Genomic DNA, 23387 nt, shown 5'->3' with positions numbered 1-23387 from the left:
GTAAATATAATTTTTGAGAGTTACAAATAACATTTCCATATATTAATATAAGCAATTTGATCTTATTGAAGCTCTTAGAGAAGAAAATTTAAATAAAAACAATTTTTTTTCTTTTTCCTCTCTTTGTTATTTACCTTTTCAAGTTTCTCAATTTTTGTATTTGGATATCAAACTTTCCACTTAGTTATGGTCTTTTCTTTACAAATACTTGGAAATCTTTTATTTTGTTGAATGCCCATACTTTCCTCTGGAAGCATATAGTCAGTTTTGATGGGAAGGTGATCCTTGGTTGAAAATCCAATTCTCTTGCCTTTCTGAATATCATATCCCAAGTCTTGTGGCCTTTTAGTGTGGAAGCTGCCAAATCTTGTGTAATCCTGATTGGTCCTCCTTCATATCTAAATTGTCTCTTTCTGTCTTCTTGTAAAATTTTCTCCTTAGCTTGGAAGCTCTTGAAATTGGCAATTACATTCCTGGGGGTTGTCTTTTGAGGATTTTGTAGAGGGTGTTCTATGAACTCTTTCAGTGTTTATTTTGCCCTCTTGTTCAAGAACCTCAGGGCAGTTTTCTTGGATAATTTCTTGTAATATGATGTCAAGATTTCTGTTTATTTCTTGGTTTTCAGGTAGACCAATGATTCTCAAATTGTCTCTTCTAGACTGGTTTTCATGATCATTTATCTTCTCAGTCATGTTTCCTTCTATTCTGTCAGCCTTTTGACTTTGCTTTATTAATTCTTGCTATTTTGTGAGATTATTCACATCCAACTGCCCAATTCTCATCTTTAAAGACTGGTTTTCCACTATAATCTTTTGGGTTTTCACTATAATCTTTTGCTTTTCCCCTTTTGACTTGGTCTATCCTGATTTTCATGGCTTCCAACTGTTTAATTGTGTTCTCCAATTTATTTATCATTTCATTTGATTTTTGGGCTTCTTTCTCCAATTAGAATTTCCTGTCTTAGACTGTTGTTTTCTTTAACTATTTCTAACTTTTCTTGCCAAACTCTTCCATTTTCTCAAAATCTCAGATTTAAATTATTCAAGAATTTGTGGTCAATTTCAGTTTTGTTTTTTTTTGGGGGGGAGGCTTGGATGCATTTAATTGTTCATTGTCTTCTGCTGTTTCCTCTGTAGTTTGAATTTTTTTTCTCCATAAAATTTATCCAGGATCAAAGCCTTCTTCTTGATCTTTTTGGTGGTTGGAAGTTATATTTTCTGGGTATTGTTTGCCATTGCTAGGATGGCTTTTCCTTCCCTTTCTGGTCAGGAGTCTGAGTGAGGAGGCCAGGTTCTCTGTGTTTGGAGCTGAGGAGCATGGTTTTTGCCTGAGGCTACCTCTGAAGTCTCTGTAGTTTCTACTGTTTGTAGCCCTTCTCTGTGCTATCTCCATGTCCAAGGTCTGCGCTCTTCCCCTTCTTGGGGTCTCAAGTCTAGCTGCTCTCAGGGGTAGGTCTTTGGTGGTCTTAGTCATCTGCCAAGGACTTAGAGGTTCCCCTTGCTTGCTCACCAATTCTAGCATGTGCTGGCTCTGATTCTAGCACACTGGCTTCATAGGTGGGGTGGGGAAGGGTAGATCAGCTCACATTTTGGTGGAAGCTATTTTACCCCTTTATAGTGTGGAAATGCCCAAATCCCATGTACCTTCAATGCTGTGTCCTACTGGGGAGTTCCTTTGTTCATATGAATTCAGTTTTTCGGGGCTTTTGAGGTAGTCTATATTGGTAGGTGAAGAGGAGAGGTAGATTTCTGCATCTAAACTGTAGCCATGTTTACCCAGAAGTCATAGTGCTTTAAGCAATGAGGAGATAGATGATTTCAAAGGGATGGGGGGGGAGAAACTTGTATGAATTGATGAAGACCAAAGTGAATAGAACCAGAATAATTACATTCAATATTACATACAATTACATATAATAATAATTATATTAATATTGTGATATTAATAATATATTGTACAAAGTATATAAATTCCATAATAGTAATAATGTAAATTCTGTAATGTCAGTATTATAAAAGCAATTTTGAAGACCTTTAAAATTGATAATGAAATTACCAGAACCAAATGAAAAATGTATACAATAAATGTAAAGACAAACAAACTTGAAAGCTCTAAGTTCTATGATAAATGAAATAACCATTCATGATTCCCATGGCTTAATGATGAAGCATATTAGCCCTTTCTTCAGAATGATGGGTTCATGGTATAAGATAGGACAAATATTTTTTGAGCATGTAACAATGATCAAATTTATTTTGCTTCATTCTGTATATTTGTTGTGCGAAATTTTTATTTTTTCATTCTCTTTAGATGAAGGGTGAAGATAGTGACAAGCACAGTAGAAAGAAGATACCTGATATGGGTTTGAAAGACTATAAATTTGCTTACACATAAAGAAAATAGTCACTTTACAGATACATAATTAATATAAAGAAAAGTGTGACAAAATAAACAAACCTTTTAATTATAGAATCAACTGATGAAATTCCTGTCAAACCATATAGAAACTTTTGGATCATCCATTATGTATAGGCATGTTGTTGTTCAGTTCATGTTCAACTTTTCAGGACTTCATTAGAAGTTTCTTGGCAAAGTTACTGGAGTAGTTTACCATTTCCTTCTCCTGCTCATTTAAAGATAAGGAAACTGAGGCAAATTAAGTTAAATGATTTTCCCAGATTCACACTGCTAACAAGTATATGAAGTCTGATTTGAACTCAGGAAGATGAATTTTCCTGAACAGTCCTGCTATTCTAGTACTCTCTCCACTATGCCAACTAGCTTACCCTCTGTAGATGTGTTTAAATATAAATTGTGGTTTTTAAGTTTTCTTTTACGAATGAGATTTTTAAATTTATTTTTATTTTTTTTAAACCCTTACCTTCCGTCTTGGAGTCTATACTGCGTATTGACTCCAAGGCAGAAGAGTGGTAAGGGCTAGGCAATGGGGGCTAAGTGTCTTGCCCAGGGTCACACAACTGGGAAGTGTCTGAGGTCAGATTTGAACCTAGGGTCTTCTGTCTCTAGGCCTGACTCTCAATCCACTGAGCCACCCAATTGCCCCCTGAGATTTTTTTAAACAGCATATTCAAAAACTTATATGCCTGAATGTTCTTCAAAGTTTTCACTTGGGAAGATTATACATTACCCCAGAAATATTGCTATTCTTTACACCAATTAGGAGGCTCATGCAGTTATCTAGAGAAGAAAAGATGAGGGTTTGAACTAGCCAGATGACCATGATGAGTGGAAAGAAGGGAATGGATATGAAAAATGTTGTGGTGGTTTGGCTAATTGGATATGAGGGTGAGAAAGAGCAAAGAGTCTAGAATGACTCAATGCCTGTGAACCTGAGTTAATGGCAAGTTGGTAGTTCCCTTTAATAGAGGAAAGTTGGAAAGAAGGGTGAGTTTATGGTAAAAGATAATGAACTTTTGGGGGGAAATATTGAGCTTCAGATTCCTATGGGACATCCCATTGGAAGTGTGCTATAGACAGTAGTTGATTATAGACCTGGAGCTCAAGAGATAAGGGTTAGGTATATAGATCTAAGAGGCATCTGCTTAGAGAAAGAAGAGAGCCCAAGACAGAGACCAATGGTTACACTTATACATTGGGAACAAGACAAGATGACATAAGTAGATGAAGAACTAGGAGAGAGCAATGTTGTGAAAATCCAGGGAAGACAGAGTATTTAAAAAGAGGAAGTGGTCAACAAAGTGAAAACTGTAGAGTGGTGAAGAAGAAAGATGATTGAGAAAATGGTAAATGAGAAAAATGATTGAGAAAAATAGCAATTAATAGATCATTTGTAAAATTAGAATGGTTTCAGCCATTGGAGATGGGAAACAAGATTACAAGTGTTGGAAAAGTGAGTGGGAAGTAAGGAATAAGTGATGGCTTAAAAAAAAACAATTTGTGGGAGAGAGGGAGAATGATAGTTGGTATCTCTAATTCCATTCTCTCCTCTCTCCAATTCATTAACCATGTAATTGTCAAATTGTAATTCTTAATACATTGCTGACCAAGCCACTACTTAATAAAGTTTAATGATTCGCTGTTACCTTCAGAATAAAATATAAATTCTACTACTTGGCCTATTTCACAACTCATAAAGAGATTTCTTTAAAAAATTTGCTTAGATGCTTCGAATAATTATTAACTGACTCTGGTTCATTTACCCAGCAAATATTTACTGATTACCTACTATGTACAAGCTATACTTTTAGGTTCTGTGGAGGTGAAAGGAGAGATAGCTCTAGCTCTTGTCACTGAAGAAATTAAAAATCTAACAGGGGAGCTAAACTTTTTTACCTAGATATTGCAAGGTGATTCCAAGGTGTTGACTGGAGATAGAAGGGGTGTTGTTATCAGGAGTGGGGTCAGCCTGAAAGCAACAAAAACTATGCCCAAGGGGCCTTAGGCACACCTGTGACTCATTCCAGCCTCTAATCAACTCTACATTTACAGTCAATTGTCAAGATCTCTCTATCTATCGCTACCAAAAAATACAAACAAGAGTAGGGGTTCATTCATCTTTTTCAGTCCATTCTTCCTGGTTCCCCTCTTCATTTATCTTTCGATTCTGTATTAAATAAGATAATATATGTAAAATATTAAATATTAGTTTGGAGCTGGGAGTAATCTTAGAGATAAAATGATAATCAAATGGTATCTTTATAAGGTTCTTAGCACAGTGTCTGGCACAGAGTAGGCACTCAATAAATGCTAGTTTAGTCCACTCTCACAGTTGGCACGGCATGGTGAAGAAAACATTGAATTTGAACTTGGAGGACCTGGTTCAGATTACGACCTGGATTAATTTTATTGCTTGACCTTGATCATTTAACTTCTCTGGCCCTCAGTTTAAACCACGGACTAAATGACCTCTGAGATAACTTCCAGCTCTGGATCTGTGATGCGGTGTTACATAAGGCCCAGAGAGGGGCTTGGTGATCAGAGATCTCAGGCAAAAGCTAGGATGAGAGCCCTTCCCAGACACTACGCTGAGGCTCGCTTTTCTCTTTCCCTCATGCCAATTCTTAGCCTTAATGATCTCAGATAGGCACAGAGTCACACACCCTCCCCTTCTATCCAGTTGATGGGCAGGAAATCGTGCCCGTCTTCCCTCCCTCTTTCCCCAGGGTAAGCCCCGGGTCGTGGTCGGTCGTGACATTCGTCCCAGAAAAGGGGCGGAGACACAGTGTCTCGGGGTCAGAAATGCCCCTTGAAACTGCCTCAAGGGCCAGTCTTTGGCTCCCAGGGGGAAGGAGTAGGAGATGGCGAGCCTCCAGTCCATCTGCCAGCCACGCGGACGAGAGGAGTGGGGATCCCGACCAGGGAGACCATTACAAGAATAATTCCCACAAAGGGGCGGAGTCTCCAGTCCCCCCACCCCCCAGCCCACCTCTTGGGAGCTGCCGAAAGTGACAGTTGTCTACTTTAAGATGGCCGCCGCCATCGAAATCGAGGCTGCAGGAGGGAAGAAAGGAAAAGGAAGGGGAGGAGGGGCCCGCGCGTGTCTTCACGTGACCCAGTTCCGCACGTTCGCTCCTCCCCGGGAACCCCGGGAGCTCAGCTGCTCGTGCAGCAGCCGGAGCCCGGCTGCTGCGGAGCACGGGGGAGGTCTGGGAGCGGGAACATCCTTGCCCTTGTGTCTTCCAAGCCAGAGGCTCTCTCGCCCTCCTACACGGAATGGAGTAAGGGCACAGAGTAGTGTTAGGAACCTCCGGCTCGGGTGGACACCTAAGGTGGCGTGAAGCCCCCAGAAAAGACGGAGCTGGGGAAGATGGGGGAGCTCCCCCGGTAACAGCTTTTGTGAAGGGTGGAGGGTTGGGGGGATGGAATAGATGGGTCGTTGGTGGAGGAAGTTAGGAGAGCTAGGAGATTCCGAAATCACCTTGGGTAGTGCTGGGGTTCCACTGATCTCTTCGAGGCTCTGGATGCTTTGACACCCAGTAGTATTTCAGGGATTCTCTCTCTCTAGGTTCAGCTCTTGAGCCCGCGGGGCTGAAAAATAACAACCAAATGTTTTCTCTTTTCTGAACGCGAAGAGTAGGAAGCTCAGCCATTCAACTGGCGTATCCCCTTCCCCCTGGGGAGTTCGGGGGGGGGGGGTGCGGGGAAATGTCTCAGTCTAGGGCGGGGCCGAAGGAGCTGGGGGCCGGGGGCGGAGTGTCCTCCTTGAATGCAAAATGCTCTTTTCCTAAGTTGGCGAGCCCGGTTTCGACCCACAAATATAAGTGGTGACTGTGGCCGTGGTGACCACTGGGGAAAGAGGGAGGGAGAGAAGGCGTGCGTCGAGAGCAGATTCTGACTGTCCCCACCGTCATGTGTGTGGGACTCAAGAGGGACCCGAGATGGGTGGGTAGTAACCTTGTTTCTCCCTTCCCAAGCAATATGCAGACGTGAGGGGCCCAGTCACCTCTACAGGGCACAGTGATTCTGCCGCCTAGGCCCTCCCCGTCAGACAAGTTGTCATTCGTTCATTCATTCATTCACTCATTCATTAGTTCCTCTAAGCCCAGGCTCCAGGCACCCAGACCGTCTTTAGCGGAGTGTGAAGAAGCTTGGAGTTGAGAGGCTGGGGCGTGGGGGTCGGGGAGGAAGAAAGAGGAAGGAGAAAAAACAGTCTCACCATGGGGCACAATGAAAGCTGGATCCCCCGGGACGTCAGTGACCAAGGCTTCCCCCGAGCTTTAGGGCCACATAATGGGTCCAGTGCTGAGGCCGTCTGGACCAATCAAAGCTCCCTTGGGGTCAGCACCTTGGAAAGCGGAGTGGATAGTGAGGCTCAGACCTATCGGCATTTCACCACAACCGTGCAAATTGTCATCTTCATTGGCTCTTTACTAGGTAAGTGCGTATAGTTGAGGTTGTAGAATCTCTTCTAATGTGGGTTTCCCGGAGGTCGCCGACTTGATGGTAAGACCAGTCTTTGGTGACGGAGTCAATGGCTCTGTTTTCCACACAGCATTTTCCGATTCCTGGCAAAGTGAAACTAGTTGAAGGAAAATGATGTTTTATGAATCACTGGAGCGTAACTGCAGTCAAGTTGCAGAAGAAACAGGTTCCTTCCCCCCCCCCCCCCCCCCTCAACCCCATAGCGGTGGAGATCAGAGCTCTTTTCTATAGGCGTCCTAGGTTAATTCAATGTTACAAGTGTCTCTCAAGACTGACATTGCTATGGTGTTTTGAGGTACTTTATATTTAGGTTCGTTGGATAATTATAAGAATGGGGTCAGACTGTTGAGCTTCCTTACGTGTGCTGTTGTTTACAAATACCTGAACTCAACTTTATGAATTTATTCATGATATCAGTATTGAAAGTTCCCAGTGTTTGAAAGTGTGCCTGCACATTCGCCTCACATCCCTTAACTATACCTCAAATCCTAGTAAAGAGACATACCTATACGTGCTTTCTTGCTCACTTGATGTTCTTAACTCTCACTGCTGATAAATAATCCCACGAAGTTAGATTCAAATGTCACTTTGGTATATCATTCTTAAAATGCTACAAAAGCAAATAAATAAACCAGCCACTTGTGAACTAGCCCCCCCCCCCTTTTTTTTTTGCCTGAAGTGTAGAATAAGGAGAAGCATATAATCCTGTAGCACTTTCCCCTCCACCCCCATTAGTATGCCTGGTGCTGAAAATGATGAACCAATTAGTTTTGATAATTCTAATAATCTGTTATTAAAAGTTGGTTACTTGAGTAATATGTTATTTCCAAAAACTCCTGGTAATTATTTGAAAATATTAAATGATAAAGAGTTTTATTTCTTTGATGTTAATTTGAAATGCACTTCATCCCGGTAAATATGTGGCTGTCTCTTTAAATGAAGATACTGCAATCTAGCATTTATAAAGACATAAAGATAAGAGATTTATGTGTGTGATAGGTTGTAGAAACAGACGGGGCACATATATCCTGAAGTTTTAAAGTAGCAAGTTTTTTGCTGGTATGTAGATATTTAATAAACCTGCATTTTAATGGTATCAGGATTAATCAAAATAAAATTAATTATAATCTCAAATATTAAGAATGTTTGGAATTCCCTCCCAATTTTAACTATTTGACATTCCTATTCCATTCTCTTATAGTTTCTGTCTTAGTTTTAGAACAAAAAGTTTTGATTATAGACGTCTTTTTCTAATTCTAGCCTAGTTTTCTTAAGGTAGAATGTTAAAAATGCAGGGAATGTTTTCATATTTGTATGAAATATATGAACATAGTGTATCTAGGTTATTGTTTGGGGGCTTAAATCTAAGCAATTATTTGATAACTGGTTTTTTAATAAAGTGGATTTAGTGTGGAAGTTGGGTATTCCAGAACAGGTATGTGTCCAAGCTTAATATCTGAAGTTTCCCCAATAAAATACTCCATTTCTTTTTTCTCCAAACATTTGTATTTTGATAGCTTGATAAATCAATTTGATAAATTGTTCACGTAATAAAATAAAGTTTTATTTTTTATGTATGTTTTCAATCAACTGTTGGTTACCTGTAGCTTTTTAAATAAATTCAAAATCCTAAAAGTGCCTTGCACTACTTCTAGAACTGTCAGTGGCATGATGCCCCATAAACTTGTTATGGAGACAGAAATAAAACCTCTTAAGAAAGAGTACAAGCTACTGCAGACAGATTTTTGAGAGATAGAGACTAGAAGTAGCCCCAGTCATTTTTTATGGTAATGAAATTATTTCCTCATGACACTTAAAATCAAAGTTCAAGTTCTTGACTTTTTCGAGATTTTTTAAAATTAGATTTGGTCAAGGATGAAGTTAAACTTTCTGACTAGTTAAATTTCTTTTTGATTTAAATATTCAATATTTCCCAAGAAGTGGCATTTACCCTACCTATACTAACCAATGCCACATCTTTCCCTAAGGGTTAAACCCATTGCTTTCATTGTTCCTCATGTAAGACTCTGCCAATTGTCTGCAGCTACAGAAAGGAGATGCCAAGTTTATTGAATTTACTAATTTCTTTTATTTTTGGCCTGAATTAGTATCAGCAATCATCTTAGACATGTAGATACTGATATATAGGATGGAATCTGGCTTATTGTAAGCCTGCAAAATAACACTGATAATTTATATAGGAATCCAGTGAATCTTCTACAAAGTTAACTGAGTAACCCTGAAAGGGATCCCAAACTGAAAAATGATGTGCACCATAGTTCTTTTGAGTTGTGGAATATTTCTTATTGATTATTCTATATTAATTCTATGGAAAGGAATCCAAATTCGAAATGAAGAACTAAAGTTACAAGTGCCTTGTGATGCTATTCACATAATTGGGAATGAAACTGGAAGCTTGACTTTCAGTCACTCTTTTAGTGTAATCCAAGTTTCTTTCACTTGCAGGTCTCTCAAAAGCTATCCCAAGTCTTAAGGATTCTTTGGATCAGATTTATGTAAATCCGTAGAGCACAAGCTCCCACTCATGTTTCTTTTACTATACTGTTCAGAGAATACATTGGTTCAAAGCAAAACCTAAAATAAATCCCAAGATTATCCCACTACTATTGGGAAAGGGAATGAATACACAGAGGAAAAGATGCATGGCTAAGGAACATTAAGAGAGGGCACACAGAGAGAACATCTATGGGTAAAATGACATGTGTGAGAGAAGACTTGCACTGGGAACAAGTGGTTAGGGAAAATGAATAGTGGGACCTCTTTTGGTTTTTCCTATTGCTGCCTTTTTCCCCTCCTTGACCAACTGATGCTAATTTCATCTGCTTGTCCAATGATGTTATCAAGCCAAAAGCTGCTTTTTTCCCCACACTGTTACAGTGTCTGCTTTCTCTACTGGTATATCCTTTATAGTATTATTGCCTTCTGCTGGGGCTCAGCTGCTGACACCTGCTGGTTGTTCACTTATATTTACAGCTATTACATAGCCTCCTTCCTCATTAACCCTCTGGATAAAAGAGGGCTTAGTGCTCATAACTCATAATCCACATTTTCCCTACCCCATGCTACCCTTACCTCAGGCTATCTCATCTCTTTGTAATTCAAATCTATATCACTAGCCACCTTAGTCATCAAGTCTGTCCTTGAAACTGTTCTTCTTGCTCATTGGTCACTGTTGAATTCTTTGACTTTTAATTTGGAGAATCCCTTTTTATTCCTGTCATACAAATTCTAGGTGCTTCACCTAGCAAGATTGAAGAGGATCTGGTGGATCTTGTTCCCAGTATATTAAAAATGAACAATGCAGTCCATAATAAAGATACTTCAAGATTAACTTCAGAAGGAGGGGGAAATGGCTTTTAAGTATAGCTAGAAAATATTTGGCTAACTGTTATTTTCATAGGAACAATTTTTGGTGGAATTAGAATCTGATACAGCATGAATGGTACAAAACATTTATGTGCTTTTCTCTTTCCCAAGAATATTTCAATGGGGGGCAACTGGATAGCTCAGTGGATTGAGAGCCAGGCCTAGAGATGGGAGGTCCTAGGTTCAAATTTGGCCTCAGACACTTCCCAGCTGTGTGACCCTGGGCAAGTCACTTAACCCCCATTGCCTAGCCCTTACCAATCTTCTGCCTTGGAACCAATACACAGTATTGACTCCAAGACAGAAGGTAAGTTTTTTTTTTTTTAAAGAATATTTCAAGCATTTTTTTTTCACTCTTTCCTTTTAATGAAACCAACTATTTGTCCTGGTTACTTCAAATAAGAGTCTATCCCATTGAGGCCAATAAGGGACAATTAATTACTTCTTATCCTAGTCTTCTGCTATGGTTATTGAAAAATATTATCATGCCGAAAAAACCTAGGATCACTGCTATTTTCCAACCGTGGAGAACATAATTCAACACAACAGTAGAAAATGTACAAGAGAATTATAGCAGCTTCTATTTTCCCATTATTACTCAAATCATGCCTATTTTTAGCCTGTCCAGATTAGTGATTCCTGGTTCTTACATTGTGACATTTTGGGAATATTCAGATATTCCAGATATATTATAACAGTCTCCAGTTAAAATATAATTAAATTAATCTTAATTTAAAATAAATCTATGATATACATCATTTTTATTTTGCAAAAATCAAACAACATCAAGATTATGTTGGGTTTACTAATCTCAGGATTTCTTTTTCTTTTTTTTCTCTTAATATTTTGGGCATAGATTTGTGGAACAGCAAACTGGGACTCTGAGGACCTGCGTCCTCAACTGGCACTGTGACCTGGGAATTCTGTTCCTGTCCAACCAACATTTATCTTCCATAGACTTCCAACACTTTTTAGAATTAAAATGAATTGGAAGCCTGATATGAACAAGCCTCCTTTCCCTATTTTCTAAAGTAGAAGATTTATCTATATACGACACTGTAGAAGACTGATTAGAAATTGATTGATTTATGTCATTCTTTAATTTTAAACTCTTTCTTCTCCACCTTTCTCTATGGAAGTCTTACTTTGAAAAGTATTATTGTAAATTGTAGATTTTGCCTGTTTGTATGGAGGCTTGAAATTAAAAAAATAATTGGTAGCTTCATGTGTTTGGTTTGCTAATTTCAAAGATGAATGAGGTAAGGAAAAAGGCTACTCACAGATCTTGGGCTTAATGACATGCAAAAACCCCTTTTGTATCACACTATTTGTTTCTATCAGAGAAAAATAATCACAGCTGTGACACCATTGCATACTTTTGCAAAAGACATGCACTGCTTGTTCAAATACAATAGACATGCCTACTTTGCAAAATGCCAAATACCTAATAATACCTGAGTTCTACATGTGTCAAGAAGTTTTTAGTGAAATGAATTGGATGATGCTGAAGTGAGTCAACATGATGAAATATGAGGAAATATGGTTGAATTTTCAGAACTGTATTCATATTCTGGCTTTGCTATCTTACAATCTGGGCAAATTAATTAAGTTCTCTGGGCCTCAGTTTCTTTTCATTTGTAACATGACGAAGTCTAAAATCCCTTCCACATCAACATCTATGACTATATGTCTAGAGAAAATGTTGAACTCAGATAAATATTTTGTGAACAGTATTACTGTACAAAACTTAGAACTTATTAATCACACAATAATAATAATAAAGTCAACATTAATGACCATATTTCAGTTTAAGTATGCCAGAAGTTTTTGTGAATATATAGGCTTAAAAAGTCATGAATTGAAGCTAGTTCTATGAAATTCATTTACCAATCTATAAAACGAGGGGGATAAGCCTAAATAATTCCTAAAGTAAATTCCATGTCTCATGTCTATGACTCTGTTACACTGTAGGATAATAATGGTAATAATAGCTAACATTCATATAGCATATACTATGTGCCAGGCACTGTGCTAAGTAAGTACTTAATTATTATCTCTTTTGAACCTTCCAATAACCTAGGGAAATAGGTACTATTCTTATCCTCATTTCACAGTTGAGAAAACTGAGGAAACACAGAGGTTAAGTGACTTGTCCAGAGTCACATAACCAGTAAGTGTCTGAACTTAGATTTGAACCTAAGTCTTCCTGACAATAGGCCCTGTGCTATTTGTTATACCACTTACTGCCTCTAACCAGTAGGGATTAACCTGGGTAGCTGAGCTCCTAGGGAATTGCTCAAGTTGGTTTCATGATGACTTTGAAACTAAATTGACTGTGTAACCAAATTTAAATAATTATTTATTAAGCATGAAAAAAAATAAATTCAATCTCCATATGAGATATAAGACCATCAACTAGCTGGTATAGTGGAAAGGAGTATAGGGCCTGGAGTGAGGAAGATCTGAATTCAAATCTAACCTTATAATATACTTTCTATCTGTGTGATCCTGGGCAAGTCACTTAGCTTTGTTTGCTTCACTTCATCTGCCTTACTTCATCTGTGAAATGAACTGTAGAAGGAAATGGCAAACCACTCCAGTATCTTTGCCAAGAAAACCCCAAAATGGTGTCCCAAAGAGTTGGGTAGGAAATTGACTGAACAACAAATTACCATTGTTATTAATTATTATTATTAGTCATAGCAGTAGTAGTAGTACTCTGAAGAATTTGAACAATTCCTTTCTTCTTCTTCAAATGCGTATCCTTCAAGAGTTCTTAAATCATTCCTCTTTCAGGGCAGATAAGTGGCTTGGTGGATAGAGAACTGGGTCTGGCAATGGAAGTCCTGGGTTCAAAGTTGGCCTCTGATACCTCCTAGTTGTATGATCCTGGATAAGTCACTTAACTTCAATTGCCTAGCCCTTCTGGCTCTTCTGCCTTGGACCTGATGACATAGTATTGATTCTAAAACAGAAAGTAAGGATTTAAGAAAAATCCTTCCTCATTCTAGTTCTTCCTGGAAATTGACTTCTTAGGTAACGTTTTTTATGTTTGTCCCTCAGAGATGAATTAATTTTCTTTCAGACACAGGACAGTACATGTCTAACAAGGCATAATATGATAATATATCTTTCTAGTACTCTCTCAATCTCTAATGTGCTTTAAAAATATAATCCAAACAAATTGGCAAAGATAATTAACGATGGAAATAGGCAATGTTAGAGATGCTGTGGAGAGATAGCTGGAGAAATTGCAAATTGGCCCCACTATTCTGGAAAACAGTTGAAATTGTGCTAGAAAAGTCATTAGCCTTCACAGCCTTTGACCCAGTAATTGATTATATTACTGGACATAGACCGTAAGAAGGTCAGTGACAGACAAAAAAGATCCTAAAATATTCCAAAGTATTCATAGAACCACTATTTATGGTAGCAAAATAAAACCAATACTGGAAACTATTGATTTGGGGATGGCAAAACAAATCATGGTTCATAAATGTAATGGATTATGATGACACTGTAAGAAATAATGAATATGAGGAATTTAGAGAAGCATGGAAAGAATTGATTAAGTGAAGGAGAATTTTTAAAAATCAGAATCAGGAGGTAGATCAGCAGCATACACACACAATGACTACTATAATGTAAATGAAAACACTAACTAGGTAGCTAAATTAAAGATTAACTGCAATGCACACCATTTGTTCTAGAGGCTAGAGGATATAATGTATATAGGGCTACTGGTTTGCAATTAAACACATGTTATTGGACTTGGTTAATTTTATGAATGGTTATGAATAACTTTTTCCTTTTTTACAAAGGAAAGTTCAGTGGGGTATATAAAATATTGAGCTGTGGCTATGATATTTTAAAAGGCATCGATTTGAAATACAGAAAAAAATCTAAAAACCAGGAAGCCATTTTCTAAAAGGAAAAATGGGCAAGGAGAAGAATAATTTATCTTTGATAACAACAAAGACTCAGTGTCAGAGATACAATTTGAAAAAAGGTTTTATCTGTAGACTTTAGATTTTTAATCCTTAGGATAATAACCATTATCCTTTCACAAGTCTGTCATGTGTCCTGATAATGATTTAATAAATTCTAACTACTGGAAATGCTATTAAATGGTATAGATTTGTTATGAATCCATCATCTTAAAGTTATTCCTGAGAATTGTGTAATCCAAGATAAACAACTACTTCAGCTTCTCAAAGAGTTTAAAATCTATAAAGTGCAGACATGTTTACTAGTCTGTAAAAATGCCCTTGCCTTTTCCAAATTTATGAATGTCATAGACATAGTTCAATTAAGGCCATTTTGAAGTGAATTTTGAGTAGAGAGGAAATACCATAATTTATTGATAAAAAATTCTTACTAGTTTCGTGGCCTGATTTTTCTCTTTGGCTTTGATTGAATTAGTCATAGTTCCTAATCAAACAATTAATCAACCAGCATTTATTAAGAGCTAGGCACTGTAGGGACTAGAAATTTGATTACAAAGATGAAATAGTCCCCAACCTAAAGCAGCATAGGGCTGAGAGGAAGAGCATAGGCATAAATAAGTATATATAAATATATTCAAAATAAAACTCAGCAATTTTGGGAGAAAGGACATTAGTAGCTTAGAATTCGGAAAAAATTTATTTAGAACAGTTCTTAAGGAATATCTAGATAGATTTCAGTGCATCTATGAATGTGGATAGGGAAAAATCACATTTATTTTCACTAACTTCTAACTGAAATTTGTCATCTCCCTCAATTATTAATATAGGCAGTACACATTATCCTGAGAAGGGATTTCATCACATTGTATAAGTAGTCTATGACAAAAAGGGTTAAGAAACTTTGGTTTAGAAGATAAAATCTGAGCAGAGTTTTGGAGGAAATAAGGAATGTCTTGATGTGGGAATAAAGAGATAGTGAATTCCAGGAATGGGCAGCAGCCAGGGCAAAGTCATGAAGATGAGAAATGTGTGAAGAATAGGAAAAACACAATCTGGCTGAACTTTAGAGTGTAAGAAGGAAAGTGATATATAACAAATTTGGAAAGATAGTTGACACCAGATTAGGAAGGTCTTTAAAAGCCAAATGGTGGGGTTCATATATGATTTGAGAGGCAATAGAGAGAGAGGCAGCTAGTGACTAGAAAGCCAGGCCTAGAAATGGTAAGTCCTGGATTCAAATCTGTCTTTCTAGCTGTGTGATCCTAAGCAAGTCATTTAACCCCAACTGTCTAGTTCTTATCCATCTTCTACCTTGGAATTGATACTTAGTCCTGATTCTAAGAAAGAAGGTAAGGGTTTAAAAAAAGAGAGACAAGAGGGAGCCATTGGAGTTTATTGAATAAAGGAGTAACATGTACATTAGGAAAATCATTTGAGCAATGGAGGATGGATTGGTGTGAAGAGAGAGAACAGAAATAGGGAAATTAGTCAATCAGTTAATAGACAAGCATTTATTAATTTCTTATCACTAGAATGCAATACTACTGCCATCCCAGGATATGGCCCTATAATATCATGCTCTCTCTGTTAAGGAGTAAGGTCACCTCATGTGAGAAAGGGATGAAGAGATAATGGCAGAAGGCATCTGAGTGAAAAGAGTTGAGGAAGATGGAAGAAAGCTGAGCTCCCTCCAAATGACTTCAAGTTTTAAAATATAAAATATAAGGCAAGGATCTCAGCCAGAAAGGTAGGGGAAGTGGGAGCCATGGAAGATTTGAGGAGGGGACTGTGAAGAGTAGGCTTTTTTTTTAAATGTGTGCCAGCACCATCTTGTTTGAGATTGCTCCTTTGTTTTCTGGGTTTGCCTTCTTGTCTCAGTTCTTTCCCCATCACTGCAGCAACAAGAAAATAGTCACACAGATTAACCTTTCTATTTCAGCAGTCTGGTGACAGTGGCCTCTTTGCTGTTCCTCACCAAGACATTCTGATTTGGGGCATTTTCACTGGCTAACCCCCATGCCTGGAATTCTCGTATCCATCTCTTGGCTTCCCCATTGTCCTTAAAGTTCCTGATAAACTTACATCTTCTTTAAGAAATCTTTCCTGATTCCTCCTAATCCTAGTACCTTTCTTCAGTAGACTATCTCCAATTTATCCGATGACATGTTTGCACATGATTGTCTGTATGTTGCCTCTCTTGTTAGATTGAGAGCAGGGATTGCATTTGCTTTGTATCTGCAAGGCTTAGCATTAATGTCTGCCCCAGAGCAGGTGTGTGATGAATGCCTGTTGATATGTTGACTTAACTTGAGAAGGTGAACTCTTTGAGGACTAGGGGCTGATTTTTCCTTTCTTCTTATTACCAGGAGAGGGCCTGGTACATAGTAAGTGCCTAATAAAGACTTGTCAAGCTAGATGATACAGTGGATAGAGAGCTAGGACTGGCGTCAAATGTGGCCTGAGATACTTCCTAGATGTGTGACCCTGGGCAAGTTACTTAACTCCAGTTGCTTAATCCTTACCACTCTTCTGCTTCGGAACCAATATTTAATACTAATTTTAAGACAGAAAGTTGTTGTGACTGCCTTATTGATTTACTCAGTAAATCAAGTAAATTTTTCTGTGTCCATAGACACTGTGTTAAATGCTGAAGAGAAAATGAAAACGACCCTTGCCCTTGAGGACCTTACATTCTACTATGGGAGACAAATCATAAGTCAGTACATACAAAATAGATACAAAGTATATGGAAGATAGTCTTAGGGAACAGACCATTAGAAACTGGAAAGGTCCGGGAAAGGCATTCTACATAAGATGGACCATTACTTTAAAGGGGAAGCCAGGAGTTTATTCTAACAGTGTGGATGAGAGATGACCAAGGCTTGAATTTGATTGGGGGCTATATGAGTTGAGGGAAAGGGACAGATGCAAAAGATATTGTGGATAGAAAAATACAGTTCAACAACTAATTGGATATTTAAAGTGAAGGAGAGTGAGTTAAGAATAACATGGAAACTATGAATTGGGTGGCTGGAAGGATGGTGGAACCCTTAACAAAATTAAGTAAGTTTGGAAGGGAGATGGAGCTTGGAGGGGGGATATTGTGTCCTGCCTTGGACATGTTGATATTAAGATGTCTATAAGACATCAGTTTTGAGATGTATAACATGCAATTGGTAATACAGGACTGGAACTAGGAAGAGAGACTAGAATTGGTTGCATACATTTAGAAGACATTTGCAGAGAGAAAATAATTAAATCCATTTTAGGTCCCTAGGTGTTAGAGTATATAGAGAGAAAGGATAAGAGTTTAGGACAGAACTTTGGGTTATTCCCGTAGTTAGGGGATGTGATATGGATAATGAAACTGTAAAAGACACTGGGAAGGGGTGGTCAGAAGGTAGGAAGATAATTATAAGAGAAAAAAGCTGCAAGAAGCCAGATCAGGGAGAGAATATACAGGAAGAAACTGGTCAACAATGTCAGATGTTACAGAGAGATTGAGAGAGATGGAGATATTAGAGTAAGCCTGTGCTAATTTGCTACCTTAAAGTATTTGTCTATTTATCTAGAAGGTTTGTTTCTTGTACTGTTCTCTGAGCAAGGAAATAAAAAGCATTTTGTATATACCACCCCATTTATCCTTATAATGTCTCTTTGAGACAAAGAAGGAGTTAGAAATGATTCTCCATATTTTGTTGCAGAAAGCAGAAAAAGATCCAGAGAGAAGTGTAGAAAGGTTAACATTTATTTTCAGTTTTTACAAAAAGAATCCACAAAAGAAGTAGGGATTTTTGCTTTGGCCATTAGATTAGAACCATATCTACATGATGCCCCAAATATAATTAAATAGTTAATTTAGTTTGTTTCTTTTTTTTTAATTGTAGGTAGACAAATGTGACTTTTTTATTCTGTATTTTGACATATGGTAGATGCTTCTTCACAATACCCTGTAAATTTCAGCTACCCATAACCTTGCTTCTTGGGAGTTTTATAACTTTATTTTTGTACATGTGACTTTACAAACTGCAAAGATATTTGATTTAGGGACTATCATTCTGTCAGAGTATATGGGCCCTCCTTTTCTTGGAAGCATCTTTTTCTTAGAGTTTAAAAAAAAATTAGTTTAGTTGAGGTTTGCCCAAACTAAATTTATGTAATGGTGACCTTGTGAGAGAGGAAAAGCCAAGTATGCTGAGATACCTTCTGTTGTCATCAGAACTGTAACTAGCAAAACTTTGACAAGGGCAAACATAGAATAAGAAAAATGAAGGAAAGCTCCCTCTTCTTGGGGGTCTGGCTTAGAGTAGCAGCTCTCAAATTATTTGGTCTCAGGACCCTTTAACAATCTTAAAAATTCCTGAGGATTGCAAAAGAACCTTTGTTATCTGAGTTATATCTATCAATGCTTACTATATTGAAAATGAAAACTGATCATTTAAAAACATGTTAATTTATTTAAAATAATAATAAAAATCTATTACATGCTAACAAAATGTTTTTATAAAAACAAAAAAATTAGCAAGAATAGCATTACTTTACATATTGCAAATCTCTTTACTATCTGGCTTAATAGAAAACAGATGGATTATTGTAGCTGCTTCTGCATTTACTTCTTGATATATGTTGTTTTGGTCAAGGTATATGAAGAAAATCCAACCTCATAAATATGTATTTGGAAAAGAAAGACATTTTCATAGGCCAATGTGTTAGTATTATAATTATGAAAATGATTTGGGCTTCATGGACCTCCTGAAAGGGTCTCATGGATCTTTAAGGGTCTGTAGATCACATTTTGAGAACCTCTGCCCTAGAGAAAAGGATGCAAAGGTTTCTGTGTTGCTGAAAAAGAAGCCATTAAGGGAGGAAGCATGATACCTGCCACTGCTGAGGTAGATTGAATTGGCGAGGGGAGTAAGGTCATCAGTGGAAGTTAGTGCTCTTTAAATTATGCTGGAACAAAGCCCTACAGCTACTTCTCTGGTAGCCATTAATAAGGGGATGAACACTGAGATCTGTTATTTACTTAAATGACACAGTAACCTAGTCACCCTTTCTCATCCTTAGTGATTCTTGTCCACATTCCATAAACCTTTCATAGAGGGTCTAGCCAACAATCTGACTATCTCCCCCCCACCCCAGTCCTTCTAGCATCCTACAAGTCCCAGTCTAGCTCTTAGGCTGCCCCTCTATTATCTACCCTTTGCTCTTGCTACACGACCAGGCTACAGCTAGCTGGTGCAGTGGCTAGAGTATTGGATCTGGAGTTAGAAAGACTGCAGGTCAAATATGTTCTCAGGGACTTACTAGCAGTGAGATCCTATATGAGTCACTTAACCTCTCTCTGCTTTGGTTTTCCCCCTTCTTAAAGTGAGGATAATAAAAGCACCTTACTCTCAGGATTGGTGTGAAAATAAAAATAGACGTTGCTATATAAAACACTTTGTAAATTATTGTATGTTGTTCTTCAGTTGTGTCTGACTCTCCCTGACCTCATTTGGAGTTTTCTTGGCAAGGATACTGGAGTGCTTTGCTATTTCTTTCTCCAGCTCGTTTTATAAATGAGAAACTGAAGTAAATAGAATTAAATGACTTGCCCAGGGTGACATGGCTAGTAAGTGTCTGAGGATAAATATGTTTTTAAAAACCCTTGACTTCCATCTTAGAATTAATACTGTTTTGGTTCCAAGGCAGAAGAGTGATAAGGGCTAGGCAATGGGGGTTAAGTGACTTGCCCAGGCTCTCATAGGCTAGGAAGTTTCTGAGATAAGATTTGAACCCAGGACCTTTCGTCTCTAGGCCTGACTCTTAATTCATTGAGTCACCTAACTGCCCTTTAAGGGTAGATTTGAACTCATGAAGATGAGTTTCCCTGAGTCCAGGCTTGGTGTTCTATCCACTGCACCACCTAGTTCTTCAAAGCATTGTATAAATAATAGTTATTATTTTTATTACCACTTCTTGCATGAAAATCATAGTAGAGAATATGTTCCCTCTTCCTTAAGCCTATTGTGTGTCTCTACCACCCTTTGGGCACATATAGTTTTGATTCGTCACCAATTTTGGTGTTTTATTATTCTTAATCGTATACTGCTGTTGGAAATATAGATATTTTAAAATAAGACTGGGAGAGGTTAAGTGATTTGCCCAGCTTTGCCACATGTCTTACTTACTGGTAAGTATATGAGGAAGGATTTGAGACCAGGTTCTTCTATTTTTAAGTCCATAATATAACTTACTACATGTCTCTTTTTTCCTCCCCTCACCTGACTGTACTTACCCCACAAGGTAAGAGACTATGAATCACTGGTCATATGTCCCCCTAGCACATGCCTGGCAGGAACTCAATACGAATCAATACATTATTTGGGTCCCCTATACCTACCACAGTGTCTGATACAGAGTAGGTACTTAATAAATGCTTGTTGATTAATTAGAGAAAAAAGAATATATATGCACATATATGTATATATGCAAATATATATGTATTTTAAAAATTGGGCTCTTGTATCAGCTATCAGATTGAAACCATTTAAAATGCTGCGTTTCCCCAAGGCAATCCAGCCAGTTCTCTTTCTCAGTTCACTTATGAGTCTTACTCATTGTCCAATTGCATGCACTTAGAGAAAAATGAAATAGAGTCTTAAATGAGTCACCTTTTCCTCATTTTCTAAGGAAACAGGGTTATCACTACTTTACTATGTGGCAGACCAATTAGAAATTGATTAATTTATGAACATCCTTATTTTCAAATGTCCTCTTCCCCATATTTCTTAGTCATAGGATCCTAGATTTAGCTTGAATAGACCTTAGAGGACACCAGATTGAAGTCCTTCATTTTATAGATGAGGAAACTGAGCTCTAGAGAGGAGAAATGACTTGCCCAGTATCACACCATATTATTCAGTATCTCAGACAGGATTTGAATCCAGGTCTCCTTGACTCCATGTCCAATATTCTATCCCTACTGTCTCCACTCCACCTACTTGTGTAACTTGAAAATCATATCCCTTTATGGTTGATTTCACTTGTCTGTGCTGTGGCTTGAAATTTTAAAAGGATGGTGTTGGCTTTCTGTGTCTGGCTTGGTACTTCCAAAAGTGAGGAGAAGGAAAGGGAAGGCTGCTTTTAGATGTAGGGTGTTTTTCTACCTGGTGATATATGTAAGTTTGGAGAGCACATTTACAAAGAGAATATGCATGGACAAGGAACATAGAATAGGACCTTGTTTTACTTGACTATTGAGTTCCATGACCCTTTAGATAAGTTGAAAATTAGGCATAATAACAAACTCCATTATTTAATAAATACTTCTAATTCAAACATACCTAGGCACCAGATGACTTTTCTTAGGCTTATCAGAGCTACCTTTATCTCTACTTTTGTATTGATAACTAAATAGCATTAAGAAACAAAGAGAAGCACTGCTCTGACAAGGACATAACTAATTACAAAGGAGAACTCTAGACAGGGATTGATTTGGGAGCTAATGTTTGATGCAAAACAATGACTCAGAGTGAGAATGAGCATGATTGGGACAACTGCTGCAAGGCTTTATGCTACTTGGGGAAATAGCATGGATTTAGAGTAAAAATTTTTATTTTGTGTTTTCTGCTTTTCCTTTTTTTGACTACCAATTGCATATACCTGAATTCATGTGTATTGTTTATGAAAAATGAGGTCTTACTGTACATGACCAACATAGTCTCTGTAAGCCTCAGGTTCCCCAGCTGTAAATGGGATAATAATAGCACCTACTCTCTAGGGTTGTTGGGAAGATCAAGTTAGATAATATTTCTAAAGTACTTAGCATAGTGCCTGGCACATAATATGCACTTAATAATGCTTATTTCTTCCCTCTGGTTGGTTGTATAGTACTTTAAGGTTTATAGAATACTTTATATGCTCGCTTTTTTGGCTTTATTATGAATTGTAAGGATTAAAAATTAAGGTTGAACTCAATATATGAGAATGTGGTCGCTGAAATTAATATATCCCAAGACAAATTACTTTTTAGCAGTATTTATTTATAAAATAGAGGGAAAGAGTAAAAGTATAGAAATGAAAAAGAGGGTAGAGAAGGTATCTATTCTATCACACTAGAGCAATGGTTCTCAACCTTTCTAATGCCGTGACCCTGCAATACAGTTCCTCATGTTGCAGTGACCCCAAACCAAAAAATTATTTTGGTGGTTACTTCAGAACTGTAATTTTGCTACAGTTATGATTTGGAATGTAAATACCTGATATGCATTATGTATTCTCATTGCTACAAATTGAGAGGTTGAGAACCGCTGCACTAGAGAATTACTCTGGCCCAGTTTGAACCAGGCAGGGCTTGTTAACTTTCCACCAGAGGACCATGGGTAGGAGGGTCCGGTGGTGAATAAAGCAAGGGTTCCAGCCATGAAGCCTCCTCCAAGACAGGAGGCCTCTCCAGAAGCTAGTCCCTTCAGATGCCAGGAAAGGAGTCAGCCTTTTTCACTCACCCATGTGTTAATCCAAAGAGAAGATCCGCCACCAGCCTTCAGATCCTCCAAAAGAGCTCCAACTCCAACTCTGAAAAACTCCTCACAAAAACTCTTCCTCACAAGAAGTTGCAACTACTTTTAAAGACCCTTCTTTGTGTCACTTCCTGTGTCTTCCTTCCACTTTATGTGGATCAATTGTACTTTATAAATTTTCTTAGGACTGCCATGGAGGCAATCAGTTGTTTCTGAGTTGCCACCTACTTTAGCATGTGGACTTCCCCCCACTTAAGGATAAAATGGGAGTGTATACACGTCTGGTGTTTAAATATAAAAATAGGCAGGGGAGAGTTAATCCCATCTTCACATTACTTATTTGGGTTACTAGGTAGACCTGAGTTCAAATATGACCTCAAACATTTAATAGTGCTGTGATCCTGAGCAAGTTACTTAATCCTTTTTGCCTCAGTTTCCTTATCTATAAAATAAGCTGGAGAAGGAAATGACAAACTACTGTAGTATCTTTACCAAGAAAATTTGAATGGGGTCAGAAAGAGCCAGATATAACTGAAACAAGTAAACAAAAATTTATTGATTTAGACCACTTTCAAATTAAATTTTATTTTATTTTCAGGCTGTAAGGATGATATCAGAAAATAAGTATTGTTTTATTAGTTTAGAG

The 23387-nt window shown here is 37.8% G+C and overlaps 1 protein-coding gene and 1 long non-coding RNA gene across 2 annotated transcripts in view; one reads left to right on the top strand and one right to left on the bottom strand.

Moving 5' to 3' along the window:
- Window positions 1–2222: 2222 nt before the first annotated feature.
- LOC103101959 (uncharacterized) lies at window positions 2223–6771 on the bottom strand. The gene is made up of 3 exons (XR_001626806.2): window positions 6638–6771; window positions 5900–6009; window positions 2223–4585 (listed from the first exon to the last, which is right to left on the bottom strand). It is a non-coding gene; the product is annotated as an uncharacterized LOC103101959 (long non-coding RNA).
- The window catches only part of GPR176 (G protein-coupled receptor 176), a 156204-nt gene continuing 138415 nt past the window's right edge, over window positions 5599–23387 (top strand). Inside the window, exon 1 of the mRNA XM_001380920.4 lies at window positions 5599–6855. Coding sequence (XP_001380957.2) covers window positions 6639–6855 — 217 coding nt within the window. The 5' untranslated portion in view covers window positions 5599–6638. The remainder of the gene's footprint in view (window positions 6856–23387) is intronic.

The sequence above is a fragment of the Monodelphis domestica genome, chromosome 1, assembly GCF_027887165.1.
Source record: "Monodelphis domestica isolate mMonDom1 chromosome 1, mMonDom1.pri, whole genome shotgun sequence".
In the NCBI taxonomy this organism is placed as follows: domain Eukaryota; kingdom Metazoa; phylum Chordata; class Mammalia; order Didelphimorphia; family Didelphidae; genus Monodelphis; species Monodelphis domestica.
This window is presented reverse-complemented; position numbering and strand designations above follow the sequence as displayed.